Below are 24,779 nucleotides of genomic sequence, written 5' to 3' on the forward strand. Positions count from 1 at the left end.
TAAAATTCACACTGAGATGATTAGCCACAGGGCTCTTTAACTATTAGTACCAGAAACCTTTAAAGTCTCTAGCAGGGCTAATGACAGGGTAATGGAGGACAAATATCACATTTTTAATATCCATTCAAATAGTTAGTGGCTACAGGAATTGCGAGATCTGAAGCAGTGAAGGAAGAAGTACATTGCCACCAATAACTGAGTTGGTGTGTCTTAGTGTAATCTCACTTAGTGAGGTATTAGGAATGGCAGAGAGCTAAATTAGCCTCTTCTTTATGGGTTAAAAGTCTTGAGAATTACATCAAGACCTTTCTTTAGGAGACTGAAATGTTGAAGATGAGGAGCTATGATAGCAGAAGAAAACCCTGTCGCTGAAATTAAGTGAGATTGTTTCCACAGAAAATGCACCTTCTCCTCTTTAAATCTACCTTAGCTGGGGTATATTCATGCCTAAAGGTGTATTGCCTGGGTAGGTGTGCAGCTGGGCATTATCCTCTCTGATTCCCTTAAGTTCAGGCAGGGTCACTGTTTTCTTTAAATGTCCTGGTTTGTCCTGTCTCGGGCAAAGTCCTCATGAGGAGAGGCTCCTCAGTAAGCTGCAGCTAGAGACACTGCAGTGCTACCAGCGTGCAGTGGCCCCCCAGCTATTTGGAAGGCTTTGTTTTGCCCTAACTGCACCATTTCCCCCTTCTGCAGTGACTATCCCTTTCTTGGCTGATGTACTTGCAGTCATAGAATTCAAAGTGAAATTGCTAAATAGCAGCTTGTAATGACTGTAGTAAAAAAGGATAGCAAATCAAGCCTTAGACTGGTTAATAACAATTTCTACAAATGAATAATAATGGTTTTTATCTTGTTACTGAGTTGGACTATGAAGAGGGTTGGATTGCTGAGCCTTCCTCTCAATATTTATGGAGGACTTGTATTATTTCAGAATAAGTGTATATATGTTGGAAAATATTAAGTGATATGAAATACTTATGGGTTTATCCCATAGTGTCTTTAGCACAACAGCAGATGAAAAATTATTAATTCATTGTGCATAAACTCCTCAGAGATGTATATATATGAATACTATACATTAATAATGCAAGTAATACAATACAAGGGAGAATAATCCTGACCAGAGCACCATGTGAAAAACAGTTAGTGTGAAGCAAGGTACTTATAGTACAGGGTTTTAAAAAAAGAGTAACTCCTGGTATATACTGAAGCTATTACAGTATTAGCTTATTTTTATTCTTTGTTATAAATTAAAAGTAGAATATAATATTTTCTGTTTAAGTAACCAATATAAATAGAAACTCATGAGCAAAATTATTTTTAAGGATTACTATACAACTTCATTGTAGAAATGAGTTCACTAATTAATATTTTCTTCCTACAGATAAAACTGTGGTATGACAAGGTTGGTCATCAGTTAATAGTGACCATACTGGGAGCAAAGGATCTTCCTTCAAGGGAAGATGGGAGGCCAAGGAATCCTTATGTTAAAATTTACTTTCTTCCAGACAGAAGGTAGGGTGAACACAAAAACAAGGAATATTTGAATTAGTCTGATACTCAGGTGACATGCACAGCTGAGTTTGTCAGCCATGCTTACATGAATAATGGCTTACAGTGCTGAACTCTTGTGTTGAACATGGTACGTAACAGCAAGGTGTCTTTGAACACTAAGCACAAACTTGCTTTTCCTGGTTATGTTATAAAATAATGAATAGAAAAGGAAAGAAAGGTAAACATGGGGATCTGTTATTTGCAAAGAATGTTATTAGTGTATTATAGTGCCTGTATTTCCTATGCCAGTTATTCTTCTCTAGAGCAAAGAAGATGCTGCACGGTTGGGTTCATAAATTTCTGGACTGATGAGTCCAGCAGTTTGGTTTGCCCCACCTTTATACACTAAGGCAGTAACAGGTTTGGCATCTGAAACACACAGATCCTTGTTCACAGTATAATTGAGGTAAGGCTGAAGGGGACTCAACTGAGAGTTCACGTTTGCACTTTGAAAACTTTCCCTAGAGCACAGGACTCGTGTAAATCTGGATGGTATCATAGATGCATTAGGAAAAGTTAAACTGTAGTAGGACTCCTTTTCCTGAAAAGCACTTTCACTTCTTAGTCCATGATTTTCTGTGTTTCAATTTAGGTGTTGGGAAGACCAGCAGAAGAGATAGTGTGTTTTCCAGTTTATTTTTTTAATTGATGTTTCCTCAGATTGTGTCAGTAGGGGGACACGTTTACCTTTATTTTATAATGTACTAACCAAATAATTCAAAGTTTTACTGCCACTCAAAATAATAGATCATTGGATTACTGAATCTGTAGAACAGAATGTAACTTGTATTTTTACTTCCTTTGCTTTTCCAAATAGCTAAACTGGGAAGATGCTAGCTATCTCCATTACCATTTGAGTTCAGTAGGAATTAAAGCTATTTAGTATTTTGGAAGACTTTTCCAAGTTGTTTTTCCACTTTTATTGTATACCATATGTTGACAAGCAAATTTTATGTGACTACCTAATTTGCTGTGTCATTGATGATTAAAAGGATAGATTTTCTCAGAGTCACCAATATTTGAACAGTTGGTGAAGATCCCTACTTTATTCAAAATGCTGTAGTGTGTTTGCAGCTGCTGAAGCTGTGCTAAACTGAGAATCAGGTCTGCTCCAATTATCTTACCTGCTTTTTCCATAATAATGAATAATTAATAAGCTAACAAAAGTGTGTTCACAATGTTTTACAATGTAAATTGTGATAACTAAAATATATTGACATTAAATTTTATTAATCTATATTTTTTCCCATTTATGAGAAACATTCAGAACTTTTCTTTAGTTGTTTTAGGTGTTTATGATCAGCAATTTGTCTTACAGAATTTTGGTTTTTTTTCTGATGTGGAAATTCATTTTTGTTTCCTTAGATTTAAAAGCTAAGTAAGCAACAGTATATTTCTAGTGTAGTAGAAGGAAACATGCTGGAGGTAAAATACACTTAAGTAAGTCAACCATTTAATTAGATGAAGATGCTGAATTCTCTTTGAATTAAGAAATTTAATTGAAAAATATTGTACAATGTAACTTAGTTCACAAGAGTAAACAAACCTTTAGTATGCTAGAAATAATTTATGGTCTTTTTTAACAGTGTGCCTAAAAGTATTATTACTTAGGTAATTTTTTGATCCAACTTCCAAGTAACAGTTCAGAAATACAATGACTTTATTAAAATTGCAAGTATTAACTAATGGACTGCATCTGCATCGCCTATTAAAAAATCCTTATAAATTAGTCTGGCAGCTGCATTATGCAGCAATCAGCAGGTTTAGAATAAGCATTGTTATGTTATGAGGACTCTTGCCAGTATTCTCAGTAGGAGCAGTGTGGGTGTTTTCCAGCAAAAATTGTTTCAATCAGAAAATATTAATTCTTTCTAGCAGAAATATTCTGCAAAAACATTGCTTTCAACAGCACCCTGGAGCCAGAGCCAAGGCTGCCAGGGTAGCCTTGCCTGGAGACTTCACCTCACAGTGGAGGTCCACCTTCGGCCTGGTGATTCACTGGAGTGACCAAAGGATTTGGGAAGCTGTTTTGAGAAGGCTGTTTGTTCCAGTATTGCTGGAAAAGAACATGTAACTCGTTTTCAGGGCTTCTGGTTTCCCAGGTGGATAAGGAGCCCTTAGCCAGGAAAACCCTGCACTGCCCTCAGCTCCCTGCCCATCCTTCATGTGGGCCAGCTGCTCCTTCCTGCTCTGCAGTTGGAGGGAGCCGCTGTAGGACTGGAACTTGAGTGAACCAGCTGGCTCATTTTTTTTGAAATGCAGCTCAATGCTCAATGTTGTCTGTAGAGATGTTCTACTGTCAGGCTGTGCGTTGTGGAAATCCCATTTATGGAAGTACATTTTATTTTATAAAATGCTGTTTCCAAAATAAAAGAGAATACATGCAAAATCATATTAAAACATTTTTGGGTTTTGGGAAACATCTTAAAATTGGAATTGGCACGTAAACTTGAAATCACCTAACCTGAATTTTTAATGTGAGCTTATGAATTATCCTCAATATATGCACTGACCATTATAACGTGATGTAGATTATAGTACCCTTGATCCTACAAACTGAACTGCTGATTTAAGATTTCCTATTTTCCATTATATACTTAATGCAGTTTAATGGTGTTTTGAACATATTTAATATTTAACTGTTTTTTTCAGTGATAAAAATAAAAGAAGAACAAAAACAGTAAAGAAAACATTGGAACCTAAGTGGAATCAGACATTTATTTATTCTCCAGTTCATCGGAGAGAGTTTAGAGAACGAATGTTAGAAATCACTCTTTGGGACCAAGCACGAGTTCGAGAGGAAGAAAGTGAATTTTTAGGAGAGGTATACAAGTATTGGTAGTTGCTATAGAAATACAGTTGCTCTCTCATACTTATGTATAGATACTTATTTTCAAAAAATTTCTAACTGCGCAAAGCAAAGCTGGTTTTATTGTTTTACTTTTTCTTTCACTTAGTAGTAAACAAACAGTGATCTCGCACAAATTACATAATCCTGATATGAGATTCTTTCTGCATTTTTTCTGTTTTAGTAACAGCATGAATGTGGTTTCTTAATTTCTAATTGCTCATTCAAATCTATATTATTCATAGTCATATTTTACTAAAACTTTGAAACATTGCTTATTTACCAATTTGAAAGCTGTAAAGGCTCTCATAAGGTAATAAGGGTTTTGTGAATGATTTTTTGGGTATATTTAGTGTTCTAAAAGGCACAGAAGATTCTTGCATATTAAAGCAAGGTTTTTATATAACTTCAGACAAAGTCCTTAGCAGTAAGAGAATAATAGAATAAATTTCATGGGTATATCTATTTTAAAATATTCTGTTGCGCAATGCTTTCCTACTTCTAACCATTTTTTCTTTTTTAGATTCTTATTGAGTTAGAGACAGCATTACTAGATGATGAACCCCACTGGTACAAACTTCAAACACATGATGTCTCTTCATTGCCACTTCCCCATCCCTCACCATATTTGCCACGCAGACAGCTCCATGGCGAGAGTCCCACACGGAGGTTACAAAGTAGGTTATTATTAGTTTTTCACTCTGTGTATAGTTCATTTGAATGAATGCATAATAAAATCTATGAAATTCCTGCAAATGGAAAGCTGACAGAATTTTTATGTTAATTTGTAGCTGTTATGAATTAGATCATTGTGGTTACTGATGAGAGTGACATGCTACAAATGGTATCAACCACTGTGCATTGCACCATTTTTTTCTTATAACTCAGTTCAGATTCTCAGTTGGAGTAAATTATCTTGTTTTTTGCAATGGGCTTTATTTTTCATGAAGCTCTTTCTTTTGTATTTTGTTCATAATTTCATTGTTTAAGCAAAAGTAGATTTGCAGGACCTCTCTCTTTAGCTCGTATTTCTTAAAGTAACCTGTATTTAACATCATATGTAGATAAATTAATACCATGGCCTGTTGTCTTGCTTTGATATTATATTATGTGCTTAGATTCACAAATGGAATTTCTTTAAAAATTCTACTTTGTAGAGTTTTTTATACTTGGTCCGCAGTAGTTATCAGTATATATTTTGAAACTAGTATATATAAAGTATGGTAATAAAAATAAATACATGAGAATAAGACAGTAAAGGGGAAAAATCTGCTTCTTCAATACTTCGTGGTTTCTCCAGTTTAACTGTTCAATACTGTCAGTGATTTAAAGCTCTTCATCACTGAATAAATTTTATAAATACTAGTTGGCAGTTATTTAAAAAACCCAACAAACCAAATGAACCAATCAAATTAATAAAACTCCCAAAACCCAAAGACCCACCACCACCCCAAAAACCCAACAAAACAAAACCAAAACTCCAAAACAAACAGAAAAACTCCTAACAACACAACAACAGCCCAAATGTAATTTTTAAGATTTACTTGGAGTTTCTTTGAGTCATTGTATGTGAGTGTGTGTGCATGTTTCACACAAACTCACAGAAACTTCTGTGTGTAGTCGTGAAAACAAGCTTGGATAGTTCATATGTGCTATGTAGAGTTTTTATTACATAACCCATTGTCTACAAGTATTTCAAGCAGTTGATCTGTTTTGCTTCTGTGCACTTGATGGTGAGAAGGATTAAAATGCTCCATATCATAATATTCTGGGATAGACACACTGTCAGAGACTCACATTGCATAGCCTTGCTATTTTAAGATTATACTTGTCCCCAAAGAGCTGAAAGAAGTGATAGTTAAAAGATAAGGAGTTCTATTGCGATTCAATCCTCTTCTGTCTTACATGACACAACTGTTATTTAACTAAAGTTTTTAAATTGTACTTCTTATACGGTCTATGCCATTTTTAATACATTTTAAGAAGTTTCCATCTACGACTATTTTTACAGACCAATTGGACTCTTTGTGTGTGAAGTTAGTGAAATTCTGGTTTTCAGGAAATATCCAATCCTGCAAACAAACACTATTTGTCTGTCAGAATTTCTGTCTGTGCAATAAATAACTGACATTAAGAATGAATTTATGATTTGTTTTTTAACAAATTTTAGTGATATTTGAGTAAAGTTCTGTTGGATGATATTGGCTCAAAATTTGAAAGACATTCAGGTTTTTTTTACATAGCAATCTTACTATGTACTAATAAATAATAAAAAAAACCTAATAAATACTAATACTCGTAATGTGCTCAACTGAACAATTGTACAAGCTTGTCTGTAAATATAGAGGAAAGGACTTAGCAAATCTCCTTTTTTGGTGAAATACTAAGATTTGGTATAAAAGTCCTGCTTTTCAGTGAAGATGGTTTAGCTAGGCTGTTCCCAGAGCACAAGTTTTTCAGCCTCTGGTTTTAAAAACTCCAATCAAATAAGCAATTTCAAATGTTCACTATTATTGCTGGAGAATTCAGATGTTCCTACACTAAATAATCCTATTTCCTTTTGTACAGATATAGGAACCTGATAAAGAAGGATTTTCTCTAGTGGTCTAGGAATATATTAATGTCTTGAATCCTTGTGTGTCATAAATAATTTTCAGTTTAAACAGATAGTTTTAAATGTACAGAACAAGTTATCCTGGAATTAAAATCCTTGCTTTCTGGGGTCTGAAAGAGTATACAATTGGAAATTTAGCATCTGATCAGAGCTCAGCTATGGCAGCAGAATCCATTTAGCAGTGGGAAAATAAAATTTTTCTTTTATTGCTGTCACACCTCTGAAATGAAAATAAAAGTACTTCTTGGTGTCCAAAGAGGTCATGCAATATCCTACTGAGAGGTCCATTACCCAACTGAACAAGACTGTAAACAATGCAGTGTAAGTTGGCCAGGCCTGAGACAGGCATTGCACCAGATGGGCTCCAAAAATGCTCTTCCCAATCTAAATGTCATCACCAGGGACTGGTGAAGGGCAGACAGCACCTCTGAAGACTGTTTGCCTTCACTAAGTAAAATATTTATACTATATTAATAGCACATAGAAGTCTAGGATTTTTACCTTTTTTTGAGATGTCAAAGGAGTATGAAGTCAATAGATCAGTTTCTTGTGTCTGAAGATATTTTTGTATCTCTCAATAACATTCTTGTATATGATGAAACAGAAGATGCTATCCAGCAGCACATTATGACAACGTGAAGAAAATCTCTTAGAACAAGGCATGTCTAGCATGTTTGTCAATGCTTTTCAAAGCACTTCTTAGAACATGTACTGGGCTGCTATTAAGCAGGCTGATTTCAATTTTTTGGGGATGCAAAATCTCAGCAGTTCAGTCCTCCTACCTTTTGTTTGTTCTGCATTCTCTCCATGTGTAGAATTAGTGATGAAAGAATTTATTGTATACCCTCAAAAATTGCTAGTGTGGGAAACGACAGGAGAGATATTTTGAATTACAAGGTTCTTTTTTGTTTGTATAAATACACATTACACATCTAAGCTTTTTTATCTTTATGATTGTCGAGTAGGGATAAACATATTTATTTGAAGACAATACTTAAGTGTTACGCTCTAAAGGTAGTTTAAAAGAACCACCTACGCTTAGCACTTCTGTTCTCTTTTTAATATCCCTGGATTGCAGTGTTCCTGAAGAAGAGCAGACTGTCAGCCCTGAAGAGTGAAGTTGTATTTACAGATTGCCAGTAGCAAAGTGCAAGCTTCCCACGGAGCCCCATATGCTGGTTTTTTAGGAGCCAGCTTTCAGAGCCAGTAGCTTCATTTCTACATATATTTATCTCTCAATATCTTTGAGTGGGCAGTGTGTTGTGGTACAGACTGATCTAAGTCAGCTGTCCACCTTCTCTTTCCTAGCCCTCTGATCCATCCATTCCATTAATTTCCTAGTGATAAAGAATCATTCCCATACTTTCTCCTTTGTGTTTTTTGACAGACATCTACTTAGAAACTGGAACTAATATAGAACATAGGATTATGACTTACTAGCTCTTTCAGCTAATTATATTTGAGATTTTCATAACCTGATCCAATGAGTATATTTTAAACTTTTTCTTGTGAGAAATGTGGGGTAATGAGTAGGTCTCTTTTACTTATTGTACTCAGCTTTAAAAGTGAGTTTTTAGAATTCATTTTCTCTAATATTTACCATAAAATCAGCCATATACCCAGAATTCCAGCATTAATTAGAATTACAGTCAAACTGAAGTTCTTTTTATATTGCCTCTGAAAAAGATTGCAACCAGAAAATTAAAAATAATTTTAGAGAATATTTAGGAATTCCCATTTTTGGTAGGCTGTTTTTCCATCTCACATTAGCTAAGAATCTTATTGGAGAATACATACAAAATTGAATGTGCTTTGGGTGCTGGGTCCATGGTAATTAGGATGTGCAAGTTATTGTTATTATTTCTGTTTGTTGAGAAACGATACAGAAATAAAACAAGGTTTATACCATGGGATCATGTATCTAAAATTAGTTCCTCTCCATGAGCCCAGAATATAGAGATAGAAATCAAATTGCATATGATGCATTCTTATTCCATCTTTTACAGTTTTATCTATGTAATGTGAGCATTTTTGAAGTGTGAGCTGGTATTGTGAATTGAGAAAGAATATGGGGTTTTTTTATGTTTTGAAGAACAACAGTATTTTAGTTTTATATTAATGCTGAATTTGTTTCAGAAGCAGATTTTGTTTTACTCCAAGTGTTTTAAGACTTTCCCAAATACTTAGGATTGAAAGGACTGACACTTGTTTTCTAAGTCAGATTCTACAGCTTTAAAGTGAAACTGTCTGAATTATTGATCTGCAGTCTCCAGAGAGTGCAATGTGCAGTGTAGGAAACAGCTAAGTGTGCAAATGAGAAGAAATGTGAATATAGCAATAAACCCAGACATTTTCAGGTCTCTTGCTGCAGCATAGGTCTGTACAGCAGCAGGTCTCTACAGTTTTTGAATACCATGAGAATTCACAATATGGTTTGAAAAATAAAAAATTATATTTTGAACATCCTCAGTAAGGGAAAAGTAATAAATCTACAGGAGATAAACTCTGCTGAGAACAAGATCTCAAAGATTTTAGAAATTACAGTGTTTGAAAATCAACATGTAGGAGTCAATTTTTTTTTCCCCAAGATCTGAAGACCAGAAAAAATCAATCGAAATTAAAGTAAATGTAAATAAACATACTTTGGTGTAGTTTTCTTGTAAAAGGAATTTCATTACCTTTAGAATGAAATTCCTCAATGACTCCATTCACTGAATTTCATGATTCACCTGGTCCATAAAAAATCTGGAAGGAAACAAATTACAGTAATGAGAGTTTAAACTGTCGGGACAAAATCTGACTGCAGTTATGTTCTAAAAAATAATCTGTGTATAGTGTGCAAAAAGCTATATATAATTATTTTTCTTTAAATTTTATTCATTCTTTGAAGTGGGAATAAAGAAAAGCTATGATGTGTAAACAAAGTATTTTGAGTAACATGAAAAATTTTTTCATGTTTTCAATTTTTTACTTTGTACATTTTCCCATCAGACTGTATTTTCTGCAGCAATGCTGAGACCTTAACATGATAAAAATTATTAAATCCGACTAGAAAAAAATCAAACTGATAGACTGAATTAAAAATTAATAATCCCATTGCTTATTAATTTTTGAAAAACATTTTTAGAGGGACTCATCAATGCTGAGTGCTGACAGCTTTTAGTTTTTGAATGTTCTGTGGCTCTACCATCTGATCAAGGAGGAATGTCATAACTGTTAATTTTATCCCTCTCTTCCATTATTTAAATGGTAAAGCTATCAAGTCTATATTGTAGAACATCAAGATATACATTTCGTAGTACCAAAATCATTAAAGTTTAACAACAATTAATTACAAATGTATCTGAAACTTTAATCTGTGAAATATGAGCACCTGTGAAATGATGGCCAATCTTCTTCCACTGAAAATTATTCCCTTCCTTGGAGCCCTGCAGGGGCTCATTTCACTGCAGAATCAGGATCTTGCTGTCTCAGCAAGTTCCTTTAGTTTATTGTGAGTTTGGGAAGTCAGCACCATAACTTTCAATGAATGTCACTGAACCTGACTTGAGGAAATGACAATAATGCTGTTTCACTAGTAGGTAAGTGAATTGTACATAATGGACACACGCGTCAGAGACTTTTATCCAAATTATAATATGGAGCATTTTATGGTCAGTGGCACAGGCCATGATTAATTTATTATATGCATTTTATCCTAGAGAGCCAAAATGACAATTAATTTTGTCCTTCATGCTTCTTCCTTAGTTTTTCTCTTTCTTTAAATGAAGCATAGGCCTTGGGCATGTTATCTTGGTTTGCATGCATTGATATTTTGTTCACAGAATATGGATATATATACCAGTATTGTATTTACTGTACATCTATTATTTATTTATTATATTTTATTGTACATCTATGATTTCTTAAATACTTTAATTAAAAGGTATTTAACATGATACAGGGATGCCTTAAACTATCAAAATATTTTTCTTTTTCTAGTAAAAGAAACTAATTTAGAATATTAATTTACTAAATTGTAATTAAACTACAAAAATACTTAAAAAGCTTTTTTGAAGCAGTTTAAGAGAATTACTTTATTTCTCTGATACATGATAAAATCATGTTATTAAACTACTGTTGTGCAATGAAGTTTTCAGATGGTTTTAATACTATTCTGACTTCTTCCTTTCTGTGTTATGACCATATAGAAACAAACATTGCTTTCCTAGTCCTCAATCCCATTATAATCTCACTAATTTTATGTTCTTGTTCTCTTCAAGAAACTGTATGTTTTCGAAGATCTATCCAGCAGTTAAATTCAGAAAATCCCTAATTTTTAACTAGATTAATAATTTCTACACTGTGTTAATAGATTTATTTTGTGGGCACATGGCACGCTTCCACCTTTAGTGTTCAGGTAACACCTGCTGTTGTCAGGGTAAGCTAGACAAAGTCTCTAAACTGCATTTTTCATAATTTTGTAGCCAAAAAAGTATCATTTTTAATGAAGTCCATAACCAGAAGAGATTAGCATTAAGGAATACAAATATTAGAGAATTTACACAATAAATCCCATCTAAAAGGTTGTAAGTGATGCTGAAAAAACCCCTGTAATTTACTTTGAAATTTCATTGACTAACGGAAATCTGAGACATAAAAAGGTATTACATTTATCAAGAAACCAACGTTGAAAATATAGAGAGTTAGAAATTGTAAGTAGTAGGTGATTTAGTAATGTGATCCACATATTAAAATAGTTAGTACCTGGATGTCAGAAAAAGTGTGACTTGCCAGAAGGCACTTAGTCATCCAGTGAGTCCATTAACAGCACCATTTGGCAAGAAATTGAAATTTTCTCTAACACTGTCATATCATATAATCTGAGGTGCATCATTTACTTACAGACTGGCACTCTTCTGTTTAGTAAGTTGTCTGTGAGCTTTTCAACTACAAGGAATAAAAATATTTACAAAATCTTGCTAATGACAAGATATTGTTAATGTTATTCTGGCTTCTTGCCTTCTTTGTATTATGACATCTTAATATGGAAGTCATATTTCAAAATCTACAAATCCAATTAGCATTTCATGTTTCCGGAATTGTCCAGATATCCGCATCCTATTCCTTGGCTCAGTTTAGAAAACTTGGTATGATTGCTTGGAAAGCTAAAATACATAAACCAGTCAGACTTAAGTAATGCAAGCAATAAATCAGGTATTGCAAGCATTTAATCATTCAGCTCATATCAGGGTTCTAAAATTCAGTGGTAACAACAGTATATAATTAAGGTTCTCATGTATGTACATATTTACCAGGTCAAGACCTAGCAGGAGGGAGAAGATTGACTGGCACATCACTTCAGAGTCTGTTAGTTTTAAAGGAGCATTCAAAACTACACCTTGGGAAAGTTCTGCTAGTGCTGCAGGGCCAAGAGAAGCATGCAATATTTTGAAGGGTAGCAGCTCATATTGTATGCCCAGCTGAATATACATTTTTCCCTTAAAAAGTTAAACACTTGTAATAAAAATGTGCAACTGTATTTCAAAATTGGAAATGACTGAAATTGCTCTACTAGATCTCTGTGGCTATTGTATATAACTGTTGATCCAGAAGTGATTGGCATTTTTGTGGTTTAATTTCTCTTAGCTGCTTGAGTTTTATAATTTTGAAGTAGTATGGCTACACTGTCAAATTCTTCCATCTCTGGCAACAATTATAGAAAAGTTTAAGGTTCTAATCATCCCTGTTACATGTGTTGATTCATATATTTTTTCCCTGACACTACTTCATTTCAATATTTTTTTTCCAGATAAAGGCTTATATTCATATAATTCAGGTAAATTTTCAGCATGCCATAAATGCTTATTGCTTCCATATATGTGCAAAATTTAATTTGATATTTTATTGGTGTGCTTTTGCTACCTATTGTGCAGATACTAAATTGCATAAAAGTTCTTTGGCTTTTCTTGTCTGCTTTTGAGTATTAGGTCTTTTGTTGGCTTTCTTTCTCTATTGTTAATGTCTCAGTATTGATATTGGAGCAATACTGTAGCACCACACTTGCTTTGCTTGCCTTTATTTTCGGTAGAGATATGGTAGGAAAGCTGTAGTGAGCTTTATTAACTCTACTAGGAAAATGCTATCTAGCTTTAACTGGATTAAAAGGAATGCTATTATATTACAGCTGTTTGAGAACTAGTGTAAGTATATTTAGAATACAGACATGGGGTAAGTGAAGTACTGGCAAAATCAGTATTTACACTGGTATATATTTTTACAGTTTCTTGTTGATAGAAATCCCCATTACAAATCCAGCTCCATCTGAGGAACTTGCCTTAATTAAATATAAGTAAATTAATAACATACAGTTTTTATCAACTTAAATTTTGTAGTGCATTTCATTTGGGACTTTTTGCAGTTTTTGCAGTTTTAATTATTGGAATCTCTTTGAGAATTGGTTCAACTAATTATCTTTTAGTTATGTTTAAAAAATGAAACTCACATTGTTATGAAAATAGATCCATACCATGATGGAGAGAAACAAAAGCCCCTTAGGGCAGAATTTTCTTGAGAGTAGAACTAGTAAAATCCTTTTTTGATTACATCTAATGTCAATCTCCCATATTTCTTCTACTCCTTTCTCTCCTGAAATAATCCCAAATTCTTCTCATGTTTTACAATATCTTCACATGGGGAGAGACCAAGTTTGGTGTGGCATCTGTGGGCTTGCAAACATGTAGATTAGATTCAAATTTTATATGGATAAAGTTTCTTTTTGATTAAAGACTTCCAATTTGTATCTCTCTCTTCTATCTAGAAGTTGTATCTCTCTCTTTTATCTTTCTCATCTATCCTATTCTAACGATTTTCAAAGACCTGTAGGAACTTAATAGAATTTTATATTTAAACTCCTCTGTCAGTATAGATGAAACTGGTCTAAAGCCTCTAAACCCCACTATTATGTGCAGGAAGATGAAGTGACAGACTGACATGGAGACAGCAGGACTGCATGAGAAATTAGCTCACACTAAGGACCCTCGGGCGCAGGCTGGATGAATATCAGAGAGCAAATTCTTAAAACAGTTGTTATGAGACTCTTTTGGGGGTACTTATGTGTCAGCTCTGAACATAGAAGAAATATAGGCTATGCTAAGTGACTTTAAGTGGTTGTGAAGGCCTTCTGTGAGCTCCGGGGAGGGAACTGCAAGCATGCTTCACTACCCTTGGTTGCCCCAGGGAGTCCACAAAACCTTGTAAAAGCTTCCTGCATTGTAAGGGACAGGATTGGGAGCCTGGTCTGCTTTCTTTTTCCTTTTTTTTTCCTTTCTCCACAAGAAAAGCACAGAATTACTGAGCCATAAGTTTGGCACTTTCTTCTGTATTTAGGCTGATGAACACTAATTTTGTTTCTCATTCTACCCCCTGTCCTAGTTCATTTTGGTAACTATGTTGGTTGGTCAAATGCACTTGAGTAGAGCTTTGAACCTCCTGTGTTAATCTTCTCTTGAGGTGTATCAGAAATGTCTGTGGGGAATTTATAAGTGCAGAAGGTATTTTGTATTATTTCCTCTGTATATTAAAAAGAGAGAGAAGAAAAGCTGTGTGCCAACTGCAGTTGTCATGTGGAAGGCAGAAGGTTTTTTGGAACCCTCCACAGATTTTGGTTGCTTTGTAAGAAAATAATTTTTTTTGCATATTGTTTCATTCATATGGGAGAGTTCCAATTATTTAGAATGTTGTTATGAAGGGAAATGTGATTCTGGTGAAATAGAATAGAATATTCCAGTTGGCAGGGACCTACCACAATCATCTAGTCCAAGAGCCCAACCATTCAGTCCTGACCAAAATCTAAAGCAAGTTATTAAATACATGGTCCGAATGCTTTTTAAACATGGACAGCTTTGGGAAAACCAAAGAATATTCTGTAAACATTTTTTTTCAATTTTCCCCATATTCTTTTTTATTTAGAAGCTGTTAAAGCTTTCCATGGCCATCAACACTGCATCCCATTAAAAGTTTACAAAAAATAAATAACTGTTTCCTTAATGAAATTGAATGAACAATTTTGTTCTTTACTTCTTATTACTTCTTTACTTCCTATTACTTCATCCCCGAGGATGAAAAATGGAAATGTTTTTATACTAAGAAACTGCAGTATTTTAAGTTCCTTTTCTGTGTAAGAGAAAGTAAAAATGCAAATAGTAAAAAACTAAATAGAAAGTACTTGCTAAATTGAAATTAAAAATAATGGTTCTGATGGTTTTTAGGTGACGGGGGTTTTTCCCAACCCTGCAAGTGCTGTGAACTTCCAGTCCTGCTGTGCACAAGTTCTCAGAGAGCTCTCGTGCTGGGTGAGGTGGTAGCCTGAGCAGCACTGCAGGGTAGGACTAGGGGAGGGTGGAAGGGCAGGAGGATGCTGAACCTTGGCAAGTTCTGGTTGGGGAGGTTTTCCATTGTCCCCAATATAAACGCTCCCCTGAAAAGTTTTATTGATAGTTTAAGGCTGTTAAACACAAACTTGCTAAATGGAATAAAAAAATACGTTTTTATTTCCCTGGGGCTATGCTGAATTAAGGCATTTGAGGGTTACAGTAGCTTGGGATCTATTTTGCCTTCAATCCATAACTGTAATAATTGTTAATCTGGGTGGAAGGGATTTGAAAGTTTGTCTTCACCATCTATTACTGCCCAGTTATCAGACAAAAGGTGAATAATACCTCCAATAAAATTTTATAAATGAACTACATACTAGTGGAATGGCATCAAAGAGAAAGTTAACTACAGGCAAACCATTGGCACCAATACATTCATTTAATGTAGGCAGTATCCTGGAATATAAGATTTTTACTGAATTCTGAATTTATGTAAGAATGGACTTAAACCCTTTGCTCTTGATTTTATAATGTATATGTCAAAGAGTTTAAGATATTAACTAAATAACAGTTTCATTCACAATATTAATTTGCAATAATTTGTGAGAGGCTTCAATGTCCCATTTCACGGATAAGATATGAATTTTTTTTTCTCTCTTTTGTAATCAGTGGTTCAAATTACTTAGTGAAGTAGTACTTTGAAAAGACATGGCTAAGGTGGGACACATGCCTAAATCTTCACATTTACATTGACAATAGGTTAAAAAGGAAAGTACCATCTAAAATTAATATAAAGTAGATGAAATCACTCTTGCAAAAATTCCAAGAACTATTAAACAATTCTGCTAGTAATTATACTGACATTTCAAATACTTACTTCAATAAAAGGTTTTGACCTGTGCACTTTCTAGTTTGTTCCATTTCTGAAGTTAATGGAAAATGTTTTAAATAGGTATAATCTGATTCCTTTGCAGAAATTATGTATTCCAGGCAGTAGTTCTAGATATTACACATTTAATTGACATAGCATTCCTTTCCTTCCCCCTTCCTGAAAAAATTGATTGCCAAAGATAAAACCAAGTCATTAATTCTGCTTTAAATTTCTTCTGACTTCTTTACTATCATTTAAATTTACATTTGTAAGGAAATGAAAAATATTCCTTAAAGGTGATTATTTTTTCAATTGGTTTAATTCTGTTAGTAGTTAGAGCTGGCTTGTAGCAGCTTGAGGAGATAGAGTGGATGATCTGAGCTGAACAAGCTTCATATCTCATCTTACAGATCAAGTTTCATATTTTAAGGATGTCAGGTGTTACAAGAGACTCTCCTCTTCAGTGGCAAGGACAGTTTGAGAAATCACTGAAATCTGATTCTTCCCTTACTTTATTCTTTTTCTACTCCTGTCCTTTGGGCAGGTCTCAATCCTGGCCTGTTCACTTTCTCTTGCACTGGCTCTTTCCTGAGGCTCAGATCTCTAGATCCTGGAAGATGATGTGGAGCTGAAGTATTAGGAGATTCTGGAACAGGTGGATGTGGCTTGAGAGGACAGAGAGAGAGAGAGAACCCTGTCTTTTATACCTGTGCTCTGTTGAAGCTTCCTAATCTCTCTTTTGTGCCAGATGTATCGTGTGACTACAACAATATATAATTTTAGCTACACAGCTGGGAAGTGTAGAGCCCACTGTGACAACAGCTGACTATTTTCATCCTCAAAGATGCAAATATCTCCTCCTGAATACAGAATATAATATTCTAAAAATATGTTAAAGCAGATGTACTTAGCTGTAAATATAAACATAAATAAAAAGCAACCTCAGTTGTAATTAATTAGATTCATTCATAAGAATGAATTTGTTGATGAGTAAATGACATCTATTCAAATCATAGTTGATTCAGCCTTTTTACATCTTTCATGATGAAACCTTTCCAAGCAGCCATGTGATGAGCATCAGCAAACTCAATTGCCCTCATCTTCCCATGACACAATCCCCTCTCTGGCAGGGCCTGGGTGACTTTATTGGCATTTCTGCACAGCAGCCACAGACCCGCTGCAACATCAGTGTCAGGGCTACCAAAGGACAGAATCCCACTGCTCTGCACTCCTTTTGGGCCTTTTGCTTTCCAGGTCCCAGCCAAAGCCCAGCCAGCTAGTAGGGCTCTCTTGCTTAGTGTTTGGTCACAAATATTGTCCTCTTTTAATGGACCTGGATTTGAATCAGCGGCTGAGGAGAATGGAGACTAATCCTTCTTGCTCACTGGCACATGTGTCACTACACCATTAAAAGCTTCTCCTGAAAATGGCAACAGGGACAGCATCACAGGTGGAATGGATCCTTTCTTTGGGGAAAAAGAGAGAGTGGGCCTTTTAATACTATAATTAAGAAAATAATCAGAGGAGGTTGAAACCTTTTCCTTAATTTCTGCTCTCATCATCTAAGTTTTCCTGAGTGCTAATTGTCATCACTTGCTTGTAATTTATTTGTTTTAGAGAAAGACTTGTTATTTCTTGAATTCAAAAATATTTCTCCCCTACCCATTGTAGTATGGTTATTTCTAAAATTTTATAATAAATTGAGCTACCATATAAGAATTGCATGATTTTCCCTGAGCTTTAATTTCCTATTTGTGAGGAAAACATCAGCCTTTAGTGCAATTAAATAGAGACAATTAAAATTTCTTTACTGAAATTACATAATGTATTGGCAGGCTAAATTGTTTTCTAATAATTAGCACATATCACACATCTTGTTTTAGTTGAATAAGTTTTAAACTGAGAAATTTTTATCCTCAAAGAATAAAAATCCCCAAAGAAATAGTCTGCAGTCCAGATTACAAATTCATACACCCACATCTCAATTGCTGCAGTGACTTCTGACTTCTCATAAAAGGCAGAGAAGAAATAGAAAATGTACAAACAAATACAGCAGGAACAATCAGAAATTTGGAAAGGTTGGCATGTGTAGAGGAACCAAAGAATGATATTGCAGCTCAAAAAAAGTGCAGACCAAAGAGATAACTATAGCAGAACACAGAATGCTGATTCATGTTTCTCAGAATACAAAAGCTTGGAGGGCATTGTCTGAGATAATGGATATAAAATATAGGGAAGTTGATTTCACACAATGCATACACCAACTGCAGAATTTACTCACATAGAATATTGCAGAGGCCAAGAGAATACTGTGACTAAAAATGAAATTACATGAATTTGTAGAGAATAAGATGATTAATTACTGTATACAGGATGGTTTAGGAGAAGTCTCAGATCTTGTAAGCACACTCTTTCTGCTAAAGAAAACCTTCCACTATCCTCTAGCGGGTAGGTAAACAGATGTTCAACAGTCTAAAATGACAGCATTTCTTATAATTCAAATAATTTCTAAAGTTTCTTTAAATTGAAAACTCTTCATTTTTTTGTCAAAACCACTTTAAGTACATGTTCTCCCAGTTTTTTGCTGGGAAAGGAGTGTAGACATCCTTCTGTGCCAGTCACTCAGAGCATTAAGGCTGCTTTGTCCTGGACTTCTTCAGGTTTACTCAACGTTTTTTACTGATATTTTTGTGTCTACATTTTTCAGAAAAATTGTCCTGAGGCAGGAAAAAAAATTCTTGCATGTGATTGGAGGTGTGGTGACAATTAAAGTTTCTCCCTTCCAATTACCCATTTTTGGATGGTCAAAAACTTAAAATAAACACACCATCTTGCTGAAGAGCAGGGATTTTTTCACTTTTAAAATAAGTGAATGAATAATTATCAGTCACATGCCAGTGTTTAACCCTGATATCAACAATAAAATACTGTTTAAATATGCCACAGAAGACTGAAGTAAATTTAGGCTGAACAAAACCTGACATATTTACTTTTCCTGTGTGACCTACATTTGGGTTCTAATTGTGGAAGTGGAATCTGCTTTAGCCAACTCAGCTCTAGATATTTTGGCAGGTATACATTTAATAGTTTATGTTCCATGACACGCTATATGTGTGAAGCTGCCCTTTCTCCTGATAATCCTTATTAAGAACTTGAAGAAAGTACTACATGCATTTAATATTATCGCTATTAATAATCTTTCTGTTATTTAGAGACTTTGGGGAGGGATGGTGCCTTGTATATGAAAACTTGGAAGATGAACAGTGTGATGCTAGTTTCAGTACAGAATGAATACAAATATCAGTGTATATGGAATTAATATAAACTATATAAAAGTATCTCATAAAAGCAATGTTGTAGAGATGTATTTCAGAATTTCATTTTATATTGCTTTTAAGATTTGGCTGAAATAATTGATGCAGTCATATATGTTCAACAATTATAACATGAATAATTACCTTTGTATGCTGATGTTAATGCTTCATGGTATAGTATGAAATCCATACACTATTTTAGGTATTATTGACAGATGATAGTTTTAACTTACAGGAAGGAAGATGACACATGTCTTTTCTTTTTCCAGGATCCAAAAGAATCAGTGACAGTGAAGTCTCTGATTATGACTGTGATGATGGAATTGGTGTTGTTTCAGGTACTAATATTTAAATTTATTTCTCCAAGTTCAGTAGAAATATTTCTTATTTATAATTTGTTATGAATTTTGCAATATTTTTCTGATGAAATATAAGTGAAACTTAACTATATATTTTTCTAAGAGACACAGAATAAATATTATGCATAATGCATGTCTAATCTCAAAAATTACTAATGGGGGGAAAAAGTCAGTGTGTGAATGTCCTTAGTGCTTTTATATAATGATAAAAATAGCATAAAGGTAGTTTTTTTTAATAAATGTCCAGAAATGTTCATTTCTCTTTTTTTGACAGACATATGTTGATATATCCTGTAAAATTTCATGATGGACTAATAACACTGCCAAAGGTCTGAAACATGAGCATTTTAAGGCAGGACAGGAGATAGCAGATAATCTCTGTCACTGAGTATTGGAATGGGGCCCATTGGAGAAAAAAGTTATCATGTCAAAGAGTATGTCTCCCCTTCTAAGAGAAAAGATAAAACCAAATAAAAAATAATCATTGCTGAAAACAATAAAATCCTAACCATATACTTTTGATGAATACAACAGATAATATATTTAAGAATCATGGACATTTTTAGGTTGGATCAAGTCCAACTGCTAGAACTGCAAAATCCACTACTAAACCTTGCCCATGAGTCCCACAGCCGCACGTCTTTTAAATACCTGCAGGAGTGGTCACTCCACCCCTTCCCTGGGCAGCCTGTTCCATTGCTGGACAACTCTTTCAGGAAGATTTTTCCCAGTATCCAGTCCAAAGGAGGCAGCTGTGCTAACTCTACCCAGTACTGAGTGCTGCTGTCAGCACAGAGTACTCCTCCCAGTGTATGTTCTGCTGCCCTGCTGCTGTTCTGAGATTTTTAACACACAGGGTTTTCTGTGCTAGACAGCTTCTGGTTCTCTTGGGTGAGGTCCAGCTCCAGTGAGAGACAGTGGGGTTTGGGAAAGACTGAGCAGTTTAATCTGTCTGCTCCACACAGCAGCTGTGGGAGCGTGATCCGCTCAGCTCAGCCCAAGCCACCCATCAGCTCATGGGCTGCAGGGCCTTCTGCTCAGGCTGAGGGAGGGGACACAGGAGAGGGGAGTGAGGGGAGTACAGCTCACCTCAGAACTAAGAGGGAATAAATGAGGTGAGGTAGGCAATCCTGAATATTGTGAGATGTGTGAAGCCAAGTATTGATCAATCCAGACATATAGTCAACTATCTAATTATATGAGTTGGCCTGGTCCTGCTTTAAAATCTGTTACCTGTCTGAACTCAGATGCATTTCTGTTTTGTCTACATAGTCATGCTTTTATTTCCAGCTATTTCATGGTTAGCTCATAGGCTGTGCTTCATTTTTGACCCTGGTATGTTACTATTCCATGCTATGGGTCTTGCACTTGCTGGGATAAGGAGATAAATTTTTAATTTTTTTATGAGAAACAGCATGTAAATTTTATTTAAAAATCAGTTATTTTCAATAACTGGTAAAATTTTACAGACTTTGTGATATAAACAGGGCAAGTCATATTTGTGCTAAGATTCCAGTAGTTTTACCAGATTAAAAAAAGAAACATTAGGCCTGCAAAACCACTAAAGTTTCTATGTTCCTTAAAACATTTATCTTCAAACAGTAACAGGCTATTTTTTCAGATTTTTACTTTAATTAGAAAACTACTAAGGAAAATTTACAGCATTTTTATATTCCCACTCCCCTGTTTGCTTTATTGCAGTCAAAACACAGGAAGGATAGATAGCCAGTGTGGTGTGAAGTACTGGAACAAAAGAGGCAACCATCCTCAGAAGCCCTTTGTTCCTCTTTACTGTACTTTCAGTCTTTGATGAGCTTGCTGTCTGTAATTAGTAGTCACTAAGACATTCAAATTGCCTGTCCTTCCAAAAATAAGAGCTTTCATATTGCTGTGGGTCAGTTAAATTAAAATGTATCAATCTAACTTAGGAGCTTAAAAACAAAGGTTGGAAATAACTGGATTTAATGGATATATTTCTAGAGTGCCCAGTATATCATCATTTTGAAAGTGAAATGTTTTTCGTGTCCTGGAAAAAGGTACCAAGTTTTGCAGATTTTTTTTACCAGGTGCTTGAACATCAGCAGGATTCTTATGGAGCATCTAGATTTACAACTTTGATTCAATAAACTTATCTTTTGACAACTTTTAAAATTATGATCTTTACAGTTCTATGAATGAGCCTACTTTCCTTACCTGAGTTTCTGACATACCTTTAGTTTTTTAGGATCTTTAAGCTATTGAATTTTTGCTGAACAATTCTGCAACTTATTTGCATTTTAATTCAGCTGGGCTGTGTGGGTAGGAAATTTGATGGGCTTTAGGTTTTGAAATATTTAGTGCCTTACTTTTTTTGTGCTGCTGCCACTATGTTTGTAAGTCTTCTTGTTTAGTCTTGTCTTGTCTTACCATCCACTCTCCTTATCATTCCCTCAATCGTTTAAAGTTCCTCTCTTCATTTGTAGACTCATCACAATCTTGGTTTGAATATATGCACTGTTATGCACCATTTGTCTCTCTTAGTTTTCTTTCTTTCTTACTTACCCCAGTTCTTTCATTTTGTATTTTCAGGTTTTATTTAACATGACACTGCTCTTCTTCTGTCTGCTATATAAATAGTGCATTACATGAAGTAAGCTTGCCAACATCTTTCAAGTACTCTCAGCGATCCTCTCCATAAAATTAATTCCTAGTATCACACCTGTGAACTAAACTCCAGAAGCCTTTAAGAGGAAGAAAAATTAACTCTTTGCTCCTCTTCAATTTACTTTTATTCATAATGGTTGACTAGATGTCCTTTAAAGTTCTCTTCCAATTCAAACAATTCTGTCATTTTATGATCTTTTGGAAAAATTATTTACTGAATCTATCACTTCTTGTGGATTGGATCTTAGCCTTCTTATACAAATGTAATAAACTTCAGTCTGTTGTTTCTGTCAACAGGAAAGACCTTTAAAAAGATAGTGAGAAACAGATTGAAAAACTTCAATGTATTTTTTTCTGGCTACACATTTTCTCCAACACCAATTGTCACAAAGAGTTATAGCATATTACATATTTAAAAAGCAAATTTTTACTAGATTCTAAAATATCTCTCTTCAAATATTATGTACATTCATCTTGGAAAGCACTAGAATAGAATCTCTATTAATATTTCATCTTTGCTAGCATTAATCTTACCATAGGAAAGTGGAATAAGCAGCACTAGCAGTTCTAGTTATGTCATTAGATTGGTTATACATAGCTCTCAAACAGTTTGAAGCATCTATTTTCCTGTCCTGAACAATAAACCTGGGCCCTCAAAGTTGTCACCAGCAGTTCTATGTGAGATTACATCAACATCTACTCCTGCCCTTTGGAATGCTCTTGTGTCCTTTTTGATAAAAGCTATACAGCATTTTTATATTGATTTTTTTTTAATGCCAGAAAGGCTTACAAAACATCATTTATATTACAACAATAAATACAACTCAGTGAAAGGTAGATTGGCTTTTTGGGTGATTTTTTTTTTCTTTCTAGTGTCCAAAGTTAAGCATGCATTTCAGTTAACAAATTCAAGGAATATGGACTATAATTTCTGAATAGTTTTCTTCCCAGATATTTTCTAGTGTATGTTGAACCTAGGGAATACAAGCAGCCTACTGAGTCTGACTTTATGAACAGAGACATGTATTGTCAAGACCATTTAATCGTAAAATTCTCACCTATTGCTTTTGTAACACTAAAATATTAAGTAAGATAATAATGTTTAAAATTCAGTTCTACACCCATATCTCATCTGCATTACAACAGATTATGTATTATGAAACACTTGCAATCTGAGATATGTTTCAACAGAAGCGACAAATGAATCATGGGAGAATGTAAGGCAGTGAATTCTGCACAGACTGCATTACAAGCCTCTGTAGAGAAGAGCTTTTCTGAGCAAAAGAGTGCAGTCTCTGGCTTTGAGAAGAAAAACATTTATAGCGATAATTTTTTGTCATTATGCAGAAGATAGCTCTATGTTTCAGGAGGAAATAAGAATGCAAAGAAGATATTTATTCAGATAGTTGGGTCCATGTAAATTATGAAAAAATAGTACAGAATACCATCAGTACAGCAGTTATTACTGAACCTTCAAAAATATTTCTGTGTTTGAAGAAGAATGAAAAGAAATTATCAATTTTTGTTTCACCACTCAAAACACCTGAGGAATTCTTTGTTCAAAAGAATATTTTCACTGTCATGTTGCAGCCTTTGCTGCAGAGGAAATGTCTTTTTCTCTATTTGTTGATAACGTGGGCTGAATTTTTATTCCTGAATCCTGTGGATTATTGCTTCTCAAAGCAGATGCAGAAAACACACTTTGGTTACAGATTAAAATCGACTAGAATTTACCACTGCTTATAGAAAGATTTCTTACAGCATTAGCACATAGAGTGGATTACTTTTATCCCTACTAAAATACAGATTTCATTGTATTACCAGATTACCAGCTAGCCCTAAATGGGAACCTGTTGTGACCCAAAAGCCCAGTAACTTCAGACCTAAACACTGACAAGAGTTTTATTTTATTGTATGTTGATACCAAATGGCCTGCTCTAAAATCTGTTCTTCCTAGGCTCTCCCCTGATTTAAAAATGTTAGTCTGTGTGTCACAAAAATCCCCCTTCTGAACTGAAATTCAAGCCATGCTAAATAGTCCTTATGCTGACTGCCTTGACCAATGGATCTTTAACCATTTTCCTTTTTCCAAACAAATAATTTATATATTATTTATAACTTTTTGCCTAAAGTTCTTTACACATTATTATAACTCTTTAAGCTTTTCTTTCATTTTAGTTTTCTTTCCTAATATATACTTTCCATTTTTCATGTTTATTATC

The 24,779-nt window shown here is 34.5% G+C and overlaps 1 protein-coding gene across 50 annotated transcripts in view; it reads left to right on the forward strand.

Moving 5' to 3' along the window:
- The window catches only part of RIMS2 (regulating synaptic membrane exocytosis 2), a 443,811-nt gene that overhangs the window by 253,157 nt on the left and 165,875 nt on the right, over positions 1-24,779 (forward strand). For 30 of the 50 annotated variants that reach the window (XM_054296400.1, XM_054269313.1, XM_054269321.1 and 27 more), the window contains 4 exons: positions 1,385-1,515; positions 4,207-4,378; positions 4,926-5,079; positions 19,825-19,893. In XM_054296400.1, the coding sequence (XP_054152375.1) occupies positions 1,385-1,515; positions 4,207-4,378; positions 4,926-5,079; positions 19,825-19,893 (526 nt within the window). Of the gene's footprint in view, positions 1-1,384; positions 1,516-4,206; positions 4,379-4,925; positions 5,080-12,807; positions 12,835-19,824; positions 19,894-24,779 lie in introns of all 50 variants that reach the window. The other 20 variants (XM_054296393.1, XM_054269479.1, XM_054296226.1 and 17 more) reach the window with 1 other exon arrangement.

Source organism: Melozone crissalis, unplaced genomic scaffold, assembly GCF_028551555.1.
Source record: "Melozone crissalis strain CALT ecotype California unplaced genomic scaffold, PUWL_Pcris_2 ptg000002l_1, whole genome shotgun sequence".
NCBI lineage: Eukaryota > Metazoa > Chordata > Aves > Passeriformes > Passerellidae > Melozone > Melozone crissalis.